Below are 19364 nucleotides of genomic sequence, written 5' to 3'. Positions count from 1 at the left end.
ATTAAGAATTAATTCCACAATCTTTATAGAGATATATTAGCCAAAAAGATACCAATGGTGTACTTGAAAAATTGACAAGATTCATGTAAATACTGTTGCAGTGTACCTCTCCAACACAAATTCATGACACCATGAATATGTCTCCCTCACACTGTATGACAATTGTACTACAGAGTTGTAAAAACCACCCTTTCCCTCCTACTGTGAACATAAATGATAGTATTCAAGTTTATGTACACATTTGGAAATTGTCTGTAGATTTAAGAAAACCAAATCCTTTTCTCAACAACTGCTGCCATCTTTGTTCACTGCCTGATGAGGCCACACTGATTTGATTACATGGATGGCATCCTCTAGGCACCCAAAAGCTGATGGGAGTGTGCAAGAATAGTTGCCTTCGTTCATTATGAAAGCTATGTGGTCAGGAGGTTGAACAAGTGACAAATAATTTATGTTATCTCCATTCTTTCACAATTTTTGTGACTTTGAAAGACTTTGTGGCAAAAGTACATGTAATTTTAGCCCAGCTTTCCTTCCTCTCTCATCTTCATCCTGCCATGCTTCAATTAAAAAAACAGTATGGTGGCAAGCTTTTTTCTCGAACAGGTGAAAATTGATGCATGAAGATGTCATCCATATAATCAAATCAGTATGGCCTATCTAACAGTTCTGGTCCCTGTTGGCATTAACGAAAGCCTGGCAGGTGGTGAAATGAGAACCATCTATCAACTAAGTCTACATCATTAGGGATTTACAGTAAAATAGATTGATTCTCAATGACCTGCATAACACCTGTGATGATAAAAATACGCCTGTTATAAGAGTGGCCCAAATCCAATTGCCGAATCCACGCTTGGCCTGATTGACATCAGAGGTGCTTTTAATTGGCAGTTTTATTCCTGTGCCTGAGTCAACACTAATAAAGTCTCCAGATGTCTTGCCCCCCTCCCACGCCCAAGCATGTAGGTGTTCAATGATATATTGAAGGGAGTCTTTTTTCAAACATCTAGTCTTGATGAAACAGGCTTGGTTAAATGACAAAAGAAAGTTACAGATATTAGGACCCAAGAAGTTTACAAACTTGTTGCAAGTGAAATATCTATTCAAATCAGAGAGCTACATAATGACCACCTATGGAACCAATTTTGGTACCAAAATAGCCCCTTAGCAGTACTAAAGCAAATTCCCTTATATCATTAAACTGCAAATCAGGCAAGTCTCATTGTCCACTATGGATGAGTAAAAACAGCAATTACAGACGAAATAAGCTGAGATTACAGTGATGTGCATGACTGCATGCAAAGATAGCATGATTTGGTGTTTAATAAAAGAACAATCCATCCATTTCATGAAAGCCTTAGATGATCTTGCTGTATGTAGTTGGCCTTACTGGAGCATGGAATGGACTTCAGGGGTGTGGTCCACATCAGACACTTAACGGGCATCACTGAAGTCACAAGTTTGTTGTGTATCTAAAGTGGTGGGTAATGAAGGCAATAGAAACAGCCTACAATGTCAAGCCTTTTTGAGGCTGTAGGGGCTGTGTCTAGGGTGCAGTATTGTAAGGCCCATACCTCTCCTTTCACCACTTTTTCCCTCCAACCCAGGTCAGGTACCCACTTTACACCTGGGTGGAATGAGGAAAGTCAGGTACCCATTTTACACCTGGGTTGAACGTAGAAAGTGCCTTTCCAAAGGACACATTACATGTATGTCTTACAAGGAATCAAACACATCACCTTTTGATCATGTCTGCTAAAGCCTAACCACTTGGCCATTTAATGCCACTACATCCTGTTTATCAACACAATAAAATAACCTACCTTTTCAGTTGTTGTTTCATGATCAGGTTTCTTGCTTGGTGTTTCCATGGGTGCTGGCTGTGGGGTAGGAGGAGAAGGAGGGGGAGGGGGAGGAGGGGGAGGAGGAGGGGGAGGGTCTGTGTTCCTCTCTGTGCAGATGCCAGCAGCAACCATGGCAAATGTCTTCACTTTAGGAACCTGCTTGTTAGCTGTTGTACCCTGGGTAGACAACTCACTCTTGGGTTCCATTGGCTGCACAGCTTGGACCTAATAGTGTCATATACATGGCAAAAGTAAGGTCAATGTTGTATTCAAGTTACTCACATTTCTTTGCTAATATATAATACAACTTGATTTTAAGGGACTTGATGGCACCGGTAGATTTGAAGATTTCAGATGTCACAACTCTCAACATGCAAAACAAAAAACAGTTAAATACATTTAGATTCCTGTGTTTAATTAGAAAAGATACAGAAACCCACGACTAGCCCCAACTGATTGTAATGGGCTTTAAAAACATACATGTATATGATAGCCCTTATTGCTTAATAGCTAGAATTCCATGATTAATTTTGTATTTGTATTTCTATTCTGTAGTTTGCATCCAACCACATGAAATCTGCTGTACTTGTTGATGCCTCAATGATTCTTACTTTGTAACCAAGAAGTCTTAAAATATTTATTAAGCAGTACCAGTTTATGACTTAATCTCAAACTTCTTTATGCTCTATGCTACAAAATAGGGAAAAATGCTTTAAAAAAGACCTTATACGAATTGCATTTGTTTTACTTTATTACATGCTATTACTTGTGAACCTATGCTTGCACTAAACAATGTGTGACGTGCAGAGAATGCAAGAATTACTAAACGACTGTTTATATTCAATATCACCTAAGCCCCACGGACATCCACGGTGATATGACATAACAAGCAAAGCCCCCCATATCCTTGTGGAACCCTATTCCATTATGTAAACAGACCATCTGGGCATATATCAACGTTAGGGTGTGTTTCTGTAATCACTGCTCGCAGGAGGAAGGAGTGCTGATCCCTTCAGCCATGGAGTATAAATGCATTCTTGTTGGAAATGAGAAGTGTCATACCACAGCCTGGCACGGCTATTTTCTCTGGCCTGTATATTTAACAGTTGGTTTTGTTACGGATAAAGTGCAGCCGTTCTTATTAAATATCATATGTTTCTTTGAATACTATGAGATGATGGTACTGTCCTTGGTGCTGAAAGCCCAAGGTCCTTGGTTTTGTAAATTATAAGAATTGTATGTCATGTACTGGCAAGATGAAAAATAGATGAGCCCTCTTGGTTACTTTTAAGTTTTTCACAGGACTGGCATGACTAATTATAACAACTTCTGCCTTGAAAACCAGTTTCTTTTTTAACTTTTACTTCAATTCTGGATCTAGGATTTCCAAAGAAAAATTGTTATTGGGACTTCCTGCCTATGTCTTTATTTATGTCTCCTTAAGAAGCAATTTCAGTATGTAGTCAATATTGAACCTCCTCTGAAGAGCCATCTTCACTTCACTTAAACAGTAACATGTGAAGTACTCTCAAGAAATCTTGAGATTTAAAGAAAGAGAAAGGCATAATGTAGTACGTAAATAGTGACCTTGATATTTCCATAAGGTTATAAGAAATTATAGTCACCTAGTTTAACTTATTTAACTTTGTGGGAAGTGTTATTATTGATTTTCTTCCTGTACTAGTGTTGCTTTAATTGGTTGATATCATTTTCATTCTTTTCTTTCATTTGTGTATTCTGTTGTACTTCTGTTTTGGATCCGTGGTACGTGTTATCTTTTGTGTTATTGTTGTGTTTGTTTGTTATTCTGTAGAATGATCAATATCAATTATGTGGGTAACAGCAAAAAGGCACAAGTTTGTAGCTGTTTGATGAACGATAGGACTGTTTTAAATGTCAGTTGTCTGGGGATCAAACTGTGTGATACTTTTGCCAATGTGACCTTATTATTTTACAACTTATATTTATATTAATCATGATTGCAGCCTATATATCTATTGATTAGAACTAGAAGTCGTGTTAGTTCTAAATGCACTAAAATGTTGATAAATATTGTTAGTAAAATGTACTGATAGAGATTTGTCAACTTTCTGCAACTCAGTTTTGCCAATAAATCAAAACATGTAAAAAAAACTCTTTTAAAGTGTGCTGTTTGAAAATTTGCAACTTCAACCATCTTTGCCAGGTTATGTTTTTGGTAGCATTTGTATTTGTAGGTTGTAACTTATTCAAATCCGTACGTGATTTTCATAACTTTGAGTGGCATAATCTTTTAGTATCGGGTTTATCCACAATTATTGATTTGAAACTTTTACCTTAAGAGTCTGCATGCCTTTTTCTGTATGGCATAGAGAGCTATTTCAATTCAACATTAACCTTAATCATAGTTGGGCCGCAAGTCAACATGTTAAGAATCATTATGGGTAAATTATCTGTGGTGTCACTCAGGTCAATTAATTCTATGTTGGACCTTCTTTGCTATACTTAATGTTTCCAGGATCCCCCCTGCAGGCTCTCACCTTTGTCTCCTGGTCCCCTTTTGCAGGGCTGCTGACACCATTTGTGCCAGTGCCGTGTAGTGATTCTCCACCATCAGCCTCATTTCTTGTCTCTGCTTCTACTATTTTGTTTGTTTTTGCAGCTGATACAACATGTATGTGCTTGACTCTCTTGCCCCGTGTTTTCAGAACAACTGTCCAAGTATCATCATTGTCACTTGTCTCTTCGACATCTTCCTTTGCCTTGCCACTATTCTCATCATTGTCTTGGGTCTGTGTCCCTGTTTGGTCCTCGATGTGTAGGATTTCTTTATCCGGTAGCAACTCTTTTGGCTTCTCTTCCTTTTCAGACTGAGTGCTACCATCTGGAGCCTCCTTCGATGCTTCACGAGGCGGACACTTTGAAGAATTGGCAGATGATGACTTCTTCGAATTTTTCAACTTTCTCCTTGGCTCCTTCTTCTCTGGGACAGCTTCTTTCAAGTTTTCCTCAGTCTTTTCATCCGCCTCGTTGCCGCCTACCTGGCACTCTACAGAGTGTGTTTCACACTCCTTGGAACCCGTCTCACTGGTTTGGCATTCTGTAGAGCGGGTTTTTGTTGGCCTTGACTCTGTCTGAGCTTGGAACTCGTCACTGCTGGTTTGAGACTCTGTGCTACTGGTCAGCACTTTCTCTGTACTGGAGTCGTGTTCACTCGAGTGGGGGTCACCATTTTCGATGATGGTTTTCTCTGTCGTTTGAGATTCTGTTTCTGAAGCTTCAGACTTCCTACAATCTTTTTGTTTCTCAAGGCGCTTACGCCAGTCTTCAAGAAGAGCATGGTCAAGTTGGATATCTTTCCACTCATTGTGATTTGGCACCTGCAGTAAATGAGAAATCAATGGTCAGTTGTAAACATCTCTGATAATACTTTTAAATTCATCAAATGCCTGCTTCAACAGACAGCACTGTCGCACAGCTTTAGCTAAAAAGTTTGTCCAAATGCATTGGAGGCTTCTTGTGTAAATAAAAGCATATAACTGAGATAACTGTGAATGAAAGCTAGATTAAAACAATGAACACCATGATGACATTAAGTTTTTACTCTCAGTTAAGTATAGAGTAAGGGATCATAAAAAACTGTAAGACTGCAGTACGGTACCTGTGTCCCCTGAGTTGCTTGAGCAGAGGCACTATGTGATCCTGTGCAGTTCCTCCCATTCTCCACCCAGCCACCCCTCCCTTCCCTCCCCCGCTGTGGTGGTTCCAGCCATCCATACTCCATCCTCTGCCAGTCAGGCATGATGTTGGAGTGGTCAGTCCACACCGGGGCGGGGGCAGGAACCATCCCCCAGGGCGGCTCTGCAGGGAACCAGCCGCCATCTCCCACCCACGTGTCAACGTTCCCGTTCCATCGGGCATGGTAGTTGTTCCGCCTCTTCCGATAGCGGCCCCTGCGGTCGCCGCCACTGCTAGCATTGCTGTGCACGCTCCGGTTGGACTTCCTGCTCCGCTGCGAACTGTCGCTTTCTGTGGAGGCGGCATCTCCGTCGTGGTGGTAGCCATTTTCTCTCGGAGGCTGGACGGCAAGGTACCTGCGGCTTCTATTCCGCCAAGCCTGAACCTTCTCGTGGTTAGTTCGAAACGGCCTTCGGTTCTTCCTCCAACAGCTCCCTGATACAGGATCTGAATAGGCACTTAGTTTTCCGGTGCTCTCTACTTCTATTTCCTCTCCTTGACTACACTCCCCACTTTTCCCACACTCGGCTTCCTTTTTCTCACTACCTTCTACATCCTGTTTTTCTATCACTGGGCTATGGCTATTTGCACTCTCACTATCACTAATATCACTACTAAAGCCATGTATTGACAGATTCATCCGTGCAGGTTTCTGTAGATTTCTGTCATTCGCGTCACTTACTGGCATGTCCTTTTTGGTAGGGCTGTTGAGGGTTATTTGACAGTGTGTGTTTTTGCTTTGTAGATTGGCTTGGGTTGAGGAGTTTTCTTTCTTTTTCTTTTGGTCGGTTGGAGCCTTTACTTGAACCTCTGTACCGCTGAGGTCTTCGTCTCGGAAGGTCATGACAGAGAAGTCAATACCACTGTCAAGATCATCAGTGCCTGTTGCTAGAGGAAGAAAGTAGGAAAAACAGTCAATTATAAACATAGAAAATATGTTTCCTTTTCAGAATCATTATAGGTTGTGTATGATAATTTTGATGTAGCAGCATTTACAAACAAGTTGTGATAGCACTTACCACTGACAAGGGTCTAAGGCAGCCATTCAGGAATACATGCGCAGCTATCCCAAAGTTTCTGATCAACATAATGACCAAGCCTTTACTGTAAATTGACACTTTGCATGCAGTTACATGACTTTTGTATGTCTTACTATTGAATAGCAGTCAGCTACATGTATAACAGATGACACCTGCCAATTATGATGACCACATTAGCCACACTGTTCACACTCAAAGGTATAATTAATTTACTAAACTGACATCAAACTTTTCCTCTAGATCTAACTTTGCTGCAATTCAACCATTAACAACTCTGCTATTCGAATTCCAGTTTCATTGAATAACTCAAATAAACTTACCTTTATTTTCATATGTTTTCCTATCCTTTCCACATGGTTTTGCAGCATTTGTTGGTGCACTTTGAGGAGGGGCATGTTGCCTGTGAGGTGGGGATGCCCAGACCCCTAACTGTGTACTTGTGGTTGTGCTTACTGTCACAGAGACTGGTGCCTTCTGTGCCCAGGGTGCTATGCTAATCTGGTTGACAGTGGTTGTAGCCCTTGGTTTGTCCTCTCTTGTTGGAGTGCGGACGGCATCTCGAGGTTTCGCTGTAGACGCGATGCCAGCTGGAGCACTCACGTTAGACTTGACCTCCCAGCCCCAGTCATCTCTGTCTTGACCCTCCCGCTTTCCTTTAAAAAAAAAAAATCATCATGACTTGCCTTGAAGAATGTGACAGGTGGTGAAGCACCAAAACTTCGGATGTAAAAACCCACTGGTTGTTAAAAACAGATACTATAAGGAGGATCAATTAATGTATTGCACCTCCTTGCTTATCACCATTAAATGTTCTTGGTTGCAGATGGGTGTAATTTCTGGAAGGCTAAACTTCCTTCAGCAAGCCATTCCATCAGTGTGTCCTTATAATGCCCAGTCCTTCATTCTTTATTTAACTTTGTCTGTTGCTTGACCCCTAAGCAATTTCAGGATGACAGGACTTCATCTTGATGTTATTTTTTATATAATATAGTTGGTATCATCCATCAAGCTGCCTAAAAGGTCTGTAACAATTTATCAGAATAGGTTGCCCCATGTTATGAATGATTGTGTAATGCAAAATAAATCAAGTGAAGCAACTTGATGAATCCTCTGAAGTGTCAGGCATTTCAGATAGCATCTGCTGTCATTAATGTCACTGATGTCTGATAGTGGAAATGTCTGACACTTCAGAGAATTTATACATTTGCTTGATTCATTTTGTACATGTAATACTTTAATTAAATGTTCTACCTGGATGTCTAACCTTCATCAACATATGACTAATTAATGCACCAAAGATGACATTTTTATTACACTTGATAACAGTCCTTTCAATCATATAAACTGATATACCAAAGAGCTTGATAGCTACATGTACAGAACAATCCAGTATCCAATCAAACAGGGTAATGATGCCTGGCCATATGCATGAAGATCTGACAGTGACAAGCTGATTGCTTTCTTGAAGTCCCTTGTGCAAAATCATGCCTGTCAGGTCAAGTCGTATGCGAGATTACTTGCCATGTTCTATTCATTACAGCTCGTAGGTAGAAATTTTATTCCCCAAAAAAGCCCCTGTGGCAGGGGAAGGCCTTCCTCCACTTATCCCAAATCACACTTCTCATCTGTGAAAATTAGGCAGCACAATGGAGCCACATTTGAGCATTTGACAGGGAATACAAACTGCCAGGCTTTTAGCCACGATTGGTAATGTAAATAGGACACCATCAAATGGAGGTCTCGTTACAGAGTGCTTAGGCAACTGGGGCATGTTGGTCTTTTTCCCCGTAATTTGCTACACTCGTACAAACATTCATAACATGCAGTAGTATACTCGTTGGACAGTCTTTTGTCTAGAAGTGGCTGCAAATCATGTGAGATCAGTAGTGACTAGTAATGAATTTGAACCATTGCACCACAAGTCATGCCCTTACTCTTTTTCAAAAGGTGTGTATAATGTGCATAGAGTGAGGCTCTCCTTGAACACTGGATTTCCATTTCACATGCTCTCCAAGAGACGTCTCTAACCGAAGCTACATGTAGGTACTGATTTTAAACATCATTAAAGTACACTGAAACCAAGAGCACAGTGCCAAAGCATGTAGGTGGATTTGGACCCAGGACCTATGGGTTCAGGGCCAAATGCCCAGTACCATTGCACCACACAACACCACAAATGTATTATTCATTCCACCTGCAAAAATTTCAATATTTTTAAGTGAAATATTACATCCAAGTTTTAATTCCTATCCTACAAGTCCACTCAATCACCGTATAAATACTGCAACACATTCCTTTTCATGTAGTACCATTCACTGCCTTATTAGTTTGATATATGGCCATCATATTCTGAATAATTATTCTCAAATATCATTTCTTTAAAGTTTTCACATTGTCAGTAGCCAAAAACTGGCAAAATATATGTAAAATTTAAAAATCTGCACTTCATTAATTCAGTAAAAAATGGTCATGGTAGTAAAAGTAATTATCGTTGCATATTGAGCGTTTTCATACATAATTGTATGACTAATATCATCATCAAAGCGGATATGTCCATGAAACAATAATAACAATTATTATTCCACATTTTTTTCTATGTTGAGAAACACACGTTAATTAATCACGTTGGGTAATGAAGAAAAACTGCAAAAAAGTGTCTTAGTCCAATACAAACATTTGATGGTACAACTTCCAACAACCCTGTAAACTAATCTATCTGTTTATGATTCATGAAGGAAAAGAAGACTCAATCAACATGCACAGCAACGCCAATGCTAGGCACTGCATTTTAATGCAAGACTGTGAGCAACAAGTTAAAAATCTACAACGGCTGGGAGTCATGGGTACTAATTCGTCATCCTTAACCACGGCCATTCAAGAACAAGGGGATTGCAGCCTAGGAAGTGCATGGTGCATTAAGTAGTGTGTGTTAGTGCCAAATCACCACAGCCCTTGAGCATCTGGCTGTGCAATTAGAGGCATTAGCGGTGTGGCAGGCTTGCCAAGCAGAGCTCAGAGGTGTTTCCATGGATGTAAAATTGGAACCTTCTCACGTGCTCTTGTCCTTAATGCTTGGTTGCCACCCTTCCATATGCACAAATGGGAAAAGATGACTACGGCAGTGAAAAAACATGCAGGCATCTACATTTTGTGGATGGGTGGAAAATTCCCAGAAGTGGGTTTTGATAAGACCCATTAAAGACATAACATGTTTGAACTGCAGAATACAGTCCTTGAGGACTGTATGGCGAGGGGCACATGCCTTATACATTGTGTATGAGATGCTGCATGTCAGGCAGGGTAAGAGCTTTGTGCAACATTAGAGCAAAGTGGCTTTATCTGTTATCACCAAATCATAACAGTCCCAGGCATAGTACATACATCTACATGTATAAGTGTAGCACATGCATTTGTGCTTATGTTGAGTCACCTCAATATACAGGTGAACTGTAATTTCAAGGCAAAGTACATATCATGATGTAGAATTATTTATATTCAAAATGTATGTACAAAATATTCCACTTAATAGCTTTGTTGAAAAATATGAAAATCTAAATCTTGTATTGCCCATCTGAACTGACCATACACAAGGTATAAATTAAATCAAAAATTGATAAGGTTTTTTTCACTGGATCTCATGGTATCATATAATTATGCAGCATACACGCCGGCATGTGCCCTCTACATTTTGTACTAGTATATGCACATCCTCAGGTCAGTCTTACAACTTGATGAAGTGAAAGTCTACTTAATATCAACCAACATTGCCAGTACATGTAGCTAAGTGATGCACAATAAAGTCAATTAGGAAAGAGCGGCTGAAATGGTCTTCGGCTCCTTATAATTAGAAAAGGTAAGGGTCAAAATATCAGCTCCTGACTTGATTGTAATCCAAATATTGGGGACATCATTTACCACCTGACCCTCAGAATGCTGGAAATACCTTTTTTTCAACATGTTACAGCAGGTATTCTACATGTAGGTCTATATTGGAATGTTAACAGAAAATTCAACATTTTGCATACGGTTTGAATGTGCATAAATATCAGTTATCAAATAAAATGCATATATTACAGCCAAGAAACATGCAAGGGAGTGACAGCAATCTATTATTTTAGACCCTTTCCCATTTGCTATTTTTTTAAAATTCAGTCATTAGCTGTAATGTCACAATCATTTGTGTATTTTCTTTTTTGCTAGAACTATTGTAGAGCAGATAGAACTGTTACCAAGTACAGTAGGAGTATTCTCACTACGTTAAGCTGAAAGCCTATATTCAGATGTAACAAATGCTTCTGTTGATCAGGACTGTCCATGGTACTGAAAGCTATTCTACTTGGAGAAAAAACTGAGCATCCATAGATGTCTTTCAGTGAACGCTTAACAATCTCCATAGTGTTATGATGACATGCTACCAAGTTTCAGAATAAAGCTAGATGTTACTGAAATGTGGTAGCCAGTCAGCTTGTCATTGTGAGGGTCATTTGTATTCTGTTCCAGTCTCTCAAATGCACACTAAGAACCAGACATTTCATTGCACGTTGACTTGAGTAAGCACTGGGGGGTAGCAACCTAACTTGGTGAAAGAAGATGACAGCACATGGAGTAGGCTCAAGAGAGTATGTGAAGGCTTGCACACATCTCACCCCATTGCACTTGAAAGGGTTGTAAATGTCACCGTTATCACAAATAAAATGCCTTGACAAGTGGGACCTGCCCTGGATTTCTGCTGGTTTGCCATCTGAGCCTCGTGTGTGGGTGTGGTATGATCTGTGTGTGCCGGAATGCTCCCTGATAGTCCATTACGGCCAAATCAATGCCGACCAAATGGACTATCAAGTCACTCTTACTCCCACATGCAAATTACTACAAAGAGTGTGACTGAATAAGAAACCGTTTCATATAGGTTTAACATTACAAACTGGCCATTTTGTATGCAACTGCATTTCACTGAATTTTTTCAAGAATTTAAAAAAATGTTTTGCTACCATAATATATGATAATACGAGTGGTGGCTTGGACTTCACAGTTTCTTTGATACAAATTACATTAAAGCAAAAAGAAAAGTCTAATGATAGCAAACAGTTCAATTATGACGTTGATATTGACTAGTATACTGATACATCTTATTTTTGTTTAGTTATAGTCTACCATCTTACCAATGTCACTATTTGCTGCTGCAGCTAGTTCTAAAGACAAGGGTCCAATGGACTGAAGCCAGGTTTTTTTATTGACTCAATTTTGGTTTCCTGGTTGTAAGGGTACACTCCCAACATCAATCAATCCCTAACAATGGTAATACGACACATCCTTCCATGAGAGCAGCCTACACACAGGAAGAAAACCTTTATCTGAAATAGATCAATTGGCCAGCGTGCATTAACTCTCAAGTCATCTGGAGCTACTGATTATTCATCAGCACCTAGAAAAAGCAGCTGTTTTCGTCTGATACCGGGTTTGTAAGGAAACAACACAATTAAGACCACTTTTTCACCGGAAGGCATTGGTATTACTACAGAAGGCTAGTGAAAAAATCAGACAGTGTGTGTAAATATTTTGGAGTCAATCCAGGTGGCCAGGTTCTCATATTTCACAAAATCAACCAGCACTCCTGTGTAAATGTGTTGACTCACATTCTAAAATTAACCATGAATACCATGCACAGCTTCTAAAAAAAGGCAGTTCTTAAAAATAAAAATATAAATCCTGACAAAAATTTCAACTACACACAAGCAAAACAAAGTAAAAACACCTTTTTAGTATAGGATACATGTATCTAATAGGTCAAAAGTCAAGTGCTAACCATAGAAACTAGAAACTACATATACATGTAGATGACATAACCACCATATGTGAAAGGTTACAACATTGTCCTTGATCTAACACTCTTCCTTTTGAAAACAACAGACTGTGACCTTACAAATACTATTTTTAAGGCCCCATACTCAGGAGAAATGATCTGGGTTTTACTTTGGATATGTGACCTTATGGAAGTGTAACTCCGGTGTTGGTTCAAAGGGTCAAATGATAGCTGGTTGGCAAAAATGTAAATGTCACTAGTACTGTGCCTGGCACAGATGTGGATTAACGCTTGTTTTGCAACTTTGTTTTTTTACTACAGTAACTGTGGAGAAACTTTCACAGTGTTCTTATCTCGCAGTAGGAGGGAGATTTTCAGTGTTTCAAATTTGCTCTTCAAAGTTGAAACAAGAGTCCCACGACCTCATACATTCGCCCTTTATACATTTTTACTTATTGATTTTGCAAATACAGTATTTAACAACTTCAGTATTTAGCTCCTTTGCATGAATCATAACAGTAATCATATTTTCCACCCAATGACAGACTTATCTTAAGAAAGAACACTATACTAACATCTCATAAATTATGCAAATAAGGTAATGACTTGAATAAATCATGTCAATGATGTTCATCTTCATTTAACATCCAAATGTGGAAAGTAACAAATTCCCAGCAGTTATCATCATGACAAATAAAGCAATTTCGAACTAATTAGGCAATTTAGGTGCTCATTTACATAATCACTATATGGCAATGATCCCCTCGTTTTCAATTACATATGTCACAAGTGTTTAGGCCTCACCAATTTAATTTGTTGGTTCTCGGATTTTTTCAGAAAAAATATGAAGCGACAGGGCGAAAAAAAATAAAAACAGGTCTAGGCATCCTATCATAGCCCCAAATGCTACAATATGAGCCATGAAGTCAACAAAAAAGGCTGGGTTAAAATTTAAAGTATAAATTTTGAACTTTTAATCAAACCACTGCATTGATAGATGGAAAAAACTGTAACAACTAGGAAGAAAAGGAATTGTCTCAACTGTTGGGGGCAAAATCTTAGCATTTTTTAGTTGATTCACAACCAGAATCTCTTTTTTTTTTTTTGCAAATCAGAAAAAAATGAAGAGGCGAATCCGAGAACCAACAAATTAAATTGGTGTGGCCTTAGTTGTCCTTTGAACAAAGCAGATTTACAGAATTTCCTCATTGATTATACAAATTAGATCTTGTTTTGCATAATTGTTATTTAGTCACGTCAAGCATCATTTCCTCTACCTATATACCTAAAATCACAACTATCCGTCAACTGGTTCTTGAGTCATCCTACTTCGAAAAGTTGTCAACAAACGCTCCTGCAGTTTCAGGACAAGCTGCCCACCTACCAAGTTTCATGACAATCCATCCATAGCTTGATTTATGCTGTTCACCGACAGACAACAAACAAATGGACAAATGCTACTGAAAACATAACCTTCTTGGCAAAGGTAACAATTCTGTAGCACAGCAGTCGTACAAGGAATACATACTCGCAGCACTGTGAATTTGCAGTAGAGAGGCCACTGTGAAAATACAACCACCACAAAAGTTTCACAATCTAAAGTTACTCCAGTATTGGTTCGAAAGGTCTAATAGTTGATAGTAGATAGTTGGTGGGCAAAAGGTAAATGTCACAGCTCTATGGCACAGACATGGATCAATGCCACTTGTCTTGCACTTTTTTTTAAAGTTCTTCCTACAAAGGGAGACCTTAGGAGATTTATACGCATCATGGTAAGAATGACATGTATTAAAAGGATCAAGGCAATGCCTATCTACACCCCTCCTTATGGCGCATATTGGCAAGCATCCAATCGTCATTACCTCTGATTTTTCCACTTGCTTCCCTGTCAAAGCTGGAGTCTCTCCATCGTGTGTGCAGTTGTCTGGGGGAGCCACGGTCTCGGTTACTGGTCTGCTGCCGGCGTCTCTCCTTCTGCAGTTTTCTGTCTTCTTTTGTGGGTTGGGTGATCCATTTGCCTGAAAAAAAAATCAAGCATTTTGCCTGACCCTTATCACTAGTTTGGTTTTCTATCCTTCACACACTGGGCAAGGCTGGAATGTACTTAAAAAGGTTCGACTTGATACTGAATCAGCTACGTACTTGGGTTAAAGAAAATACATGTAGAAATGAATACCGGTAGTAAAAAAATATACTATACACCATGTATGGGCACATGTCAATTTTCAAGATCTTTCTACTTCTTTTTCTTGCTCTGTCACCATTTTGTTTAAAATTTGAGATATTCTTCATGTATGCAGTGCTAAATGGCGGTCAGTAAAACCAATTCTGTACAGTTCATACAGTATACAATATATGTAGCAATGTGTTACATTCATCAAAAGTGACAAACTGGGCGACTACATGCAGCTCCCACCTATGATCCCACAACCACTGCTGATTGTTGCACTTATCAGGAAGGAGTTAAGCTTGCCATACAACTTCTCAACCCCTTGAGCAGAGTGTACTGATGCAACTTGTATTACTGATAAGGGGGTATGGCTAGTTCTGCAACGATATGCTTGCCCCTTGCCGCTTCAAATACACGTTTGATCCTGGCACCTTATGATGTAGAGTGAGGGACTTAAGGGTGTCTGATTTGATCTTATCAAACAATACAGGCAGTGCTAGAAGTAGTTTGGCTTTCTTTCTTCTGTACTCAACTTGGGACCTCGTAAGTCTTAGTAGAAATGTAGTTTTTGGAGAATTTCTAATGGATAGGTGGGGAGATGGTGGTAAAAGATCATTTCTTTCTTAATGTAGTAGTCACTTTCAAATCACAAATCTAGCTGTAAGTCTTGGCAACATACCATCCTCTTCCAGCTCATTCCCTTCTTCCTTTCTTCCAGAGTCGTCCTTCTGATCTGGGGTGTCCTGGACTTTTGGCTGCTGCTCCCACGGGGTGGTTTTAGAGGGCTGTGTGGGTCTGTCCTCCTCGGAATCTGATGCTCCTCTAACTTTGTCAGACAACAGGAAGCCATTGGTGATTCTCTATAAAATAAAAGGGGAAATTGTGGTGTTATTAATAAATCCTTTTAAATATGTCTTGTAATTGTCTTGACATCATAGGTTGTCAATGAATAGATGATTTTTTTTACCCTACCTTCTATTTGTCGTTAAATACATGTCGTTTGTAATGTCTGAGCAGTTTCATAATTGTGCAACATCCATTTGGACTAAATCTAACTATAAATAGAAAGCAGTAGACAAATGTATGATGTCTGTCCCAGGTATCACTCTTGAAATATGGTGTGGATAGAAATTGATTGTCAAGACTTAAAGGTGATGATTTTCAATGTAATGTGTCCCAAAGCTATGTAATGGTGACAGGACAAAGACTGACCAAATCTCATGTCATACAGAGACATGACACTAAAACTTGTGATTTCGTTCTTCCTGGTATGATTGGCAATCCTGTCACCCTGGTACATGTACATGTAGGATGGCCAATCATACCAGTTCTGGATCTCTCTAGTGAAAATTTACCCCACTGCTAGCTAATCATATCTGCAAACCACTAGACCATACATGGTACTGTGAAACTTTCCTGTGGTATGTTGCGGTAGGAGGAAAAGGGTTTTAAACCAAAGTTGAAACAATTCTATAATAGTAAATTAAGATATTAAGACATTGTCATAAATTCACAGTTGTCAACATTACAACCAAGAAGATAAAACCATGATCACAAAAGTTTAAAAATCTACAGATTCTGGAACAACATGGCTGCCCCAAGTTTGCTGTTGTTATAAAGGTTACAATAACAGAAAGAAGGATGTAAAGCCAGGCAACTGACAACATACATGAGGTGAATTAAGTGTCTGTTACAGTGAAATAAAAATAATGATCCCCTAAGGATGCTACAATGTAAAATACCACTCCATCTGTCAATAATTCATTCATCAATGAGATGCTATTCATTACAAAGCCTTGGGTGTATAAAAAGTACTGCTGTAAGTATGTTATAGAGTTGTAATTTGATTCTGATGAGAAAAGAGCCATATTGTTTCCACAGAATGGTAACATTGTATATCACATTAGATACAAATTAAAAGATCACTCCAGCATTACAGCAAAACGTACCAAGTTTCCTACTTACTTAATCTGATTTTGACCTGACTTTGACAAGATTAACATCTCTATGACCTATGTTAAAGGCTTGGCAAATGTGAATCAATTCATTTGGAATCACATGACTGTGTATTTGATACAATAAAACATAGAGATCAAATGCTGTTGATTGTTGTGAAGCAAGTTTTAATCTGTTTGCAAACAATCCCTAACTTGTAATGTGTCTGCAGTAATTCTCTGTTGTAATCTATTGCAAATAATGCTATCATTACTTTAGTGTGGAGGCAAAATGAGATACACCACACAGGGCTCAAAATATGTCTACTCCTACAAAACCTGCACCGGTCCATGTACTTGGTAACTGTGTAGTGTTGACTGTTACTGTTAACTGTAAAAGAAATATTGGCAATATTTTCTGAATAGTTTTTAGTATGATTCTGAGTGGTGCAGGTAAAATTTGTCTGGTGCAGGCAATTTACAATGTTTTTTGCACCAATACAGGAATGGAGAAAACATATTTCAAGCCCTTTGCTATGATCCTTGTTCGTCCATCCATACCAAGCCCTTTGCTATGATCCTTGTTCGTCCATCCATACGGATACTTCCATGCTAAAGCAGCCATGGATTCAGCACCAAGGAGGAGGAAACCTGTACTGTAGCATCCTAGGTGCTCCGTCTGCATATGAAACTGTTACATCTGCTGTACTGTTTTTGACGGCATCGTGACAGAAAATGTCGTGAATAAAATATGTCATTATGAATTGCTGCACAAAAATTTCACGTTATGAGATTTACTATCTATCTAGACATCATTTAGCACATTATGACTGTATGTACATTTTCCCCACCATCAACCTTAATTCAAAATCCAAGCTTTTCTAGTAAAATGTCTACATCAAACTGAGATCATATAAGAATGTTGTGATTATATTCTTAATAAGTTATGATATTTTTTGGTTGAAATAGCCATCAGCACAAGGGGGAGAGGGGCACAGCAGCTTGAATCCTAATTGATACCTGACAAATAAGTTTTATTTCCCCACTACTGGTGCCCCAACATCATTCACAGACAGGGTTATTTAGCTAAATGGTGAAAAATGTGTGACTAGAGTGCCACACTAGACTTAAATCAGATGAATCATAGAATGCCCTTGCCATCTGTATTTTTATCGTGTCGAGTGAATGGTTAGATAACATAATGGAGGTTAAGCTGGAACGTGGCTATTCGGCTCAACCTTCACCTTGTACATTGCCAAGGTTGCAGGGTATTTACATATCCCTCACCATGCTGATTTATGTATGTTCATTTCATCATTTGTATTTTGATCATTTTGTAGGCTTACGTACAAATGTATGTAAAGATGTCAAATGTATTGTAGTATACAGCATATTCTTAACATTTAAGTGTCAGAAAAATAATAAAATCACTGTAATTAATAGTACCTCTCTTATTTTATCTTATATGCATCCAAAAAATTTGCACCAGTGCACCTATTCCCAGAAATGAATTTCAAGTCTTGCTGAAGGTTATATTGCTAAAGGCCTGGTCACAACCCGCTTCTGCGTGCTGTCTACGTGCAAAAATGTGGGCAAACGTAGGGCATCCGTGCGTGGTGAGTACCTACGGATTTGGAAGCACGCAGACACGCCGTAGAACTTTAAGTGCATGTACAACTTCTTCTGCGTGCGGTCTGCGGATTCACCACCCGTGCGTGCGAGTACGAGCGACGCGCGTGCCCCGTACGAACCGTACAAAAGAAGCACGTGTGAGTACGGCCTCCTTACGGTAAAGTTGCAATCGTACAGAAATCGTACCATTTGCGCAACGAACAATGCACGCAACCGCTCACGGCCAGACGCGGCGTGCAGACCACACTCTTACACCTTGCATAACCGTGCGAGTGATGTGCGTAGATGCCACTCCTTCCCCACGTTTTCAGAAAAAACGTAGCAGACGTAGCCTCCAAACAAATGTACGGACAAAAAGCATGCACGGCGGGTTGTGACCAGGGCTTAAAACATGCACCTGAAACCAACTGTTGACAGAAAGCTGTTAAGCCACAGCTTTGTCCATGATGAAACCACCCAACCTTTTGTAAAAAGCATCAGAGCTTCCTTTTCATACATGTATATGTAGTGCTTAATTCGTAATACAGACGCTCAGGGCCATTTTGTGTTACGTTCCCAAAGATTTGTACAGCTTAGAGTTAATCATGGAGCATTGCAAGCTGTTCTTCTTTGTTTAGTTTTGCCAGACAGACGACAATCATAGCAGACCAATCACAAGTCAGCCAGCTTGGCACCAGCATTGTACAAGGAGATAAGGGACCTTTGGGCCAAAGTTGCTTGCGTTAGGCTGCACAAAGGTTGGTCACGCTTTGCACTGACCTTGATACACCTCATACTGGTGTAGTTTTCAACAAATGCAGAGAAATGTCATGAAGTCTGAATGTTGCCAACAGTACTCAGAAGGAAAACTTTGCACATGACTAAATGCAGGAAGAAAAGCTGTTTGGAAAAGACACATATCAAGGGATTTCTGGGAAAGGGAAGAGTCGCTTGAAGATTTGACATGGATTAACGTGGTGTTGATCAAAATCTTTCAGCTCTTTATCCAGTGAAACAGAATCTGATGGTTCTGCATGTATTCTCGGAAACTCAAAATAAAATTCAATTTTGCTAAAACTCATATCATTCAAGCTCAGAGATACAATGAAAATGTACTTGACGACTTAAGATAGTATTCTAGGATGCAGAGTTCAGTCCTTTTTACTGACAGTAGGCTGAAAGTCCTCACATTTTTAATCAAAATAACACATAAACATGGGCCTAGTGGTGATGTACAAATGTCAATGA

General features: G+C 39.3%; 1 protein-coding gene across 1 annotated transcript in view; it reads right to left on the bottom strand.

Moving 5' to 3' along the window:
• LOC109480644 (actin cytoskeleton-regulatory complex protein PAN1-like) overlaps positions 1 to 18911 on the bottom strand; it is a 30931-nt gene extending 12020 nt beyond the window's left edge. The window contains exons 1-7 of the mRNA XM_019782875.1: positions 18897 to 18911; positions 15251 to 15431; positions 14264 to 14419; positions 6922 to 7254; positions 5485 to 6449; positions 4364 to 5203; positions 1824 to 2069 (exon numbers count right to left, since the gene is read on the bottom strand). Coding sequence (XP_019638434.1) covers positions 1824 to 2069; positions 4364 to 5203; positions 5485 to 6449; positions 6922 to 7254; positions 14264 to 14419; positions 15251 to 15431; positions 18897 to 18911 — 2736 coding nt within the window. The remainder of the gene's footprint in view (positions 1 to 1823; positions 2070 to 4363; positions 5204 to 5484; positions 6450 to 6921; positions 7255 to 14263; positions 14420 to 15250; positions 15432 to 18896) is intronic.
• Positions 18912 to 19364: the final 453 nt, after the last annotated feature.

Source organism: Branchiostoma belcheri, unplaced genomic scaffold (genome assembly GCF_001625305.1).
Source record: "Branchiostoma belcheri isolate BF01 breed outbred unplaced genomic scaffold, Haploidv18h27 scaffold52, whole genome shotgun sequence".
Lineage (NCBI taxonomy): Eukaryota > Metazoa > Chordata > Leptocardii > Amphioxiformes > Branchiostomatidae > Branchiostoma > Branchiostoma belcheri.
The sequence above is the reverse complement of the archived record's forward strand: the minus strand, read 5'-3'. Positions and strand labels throughout refer to the sequence as shown.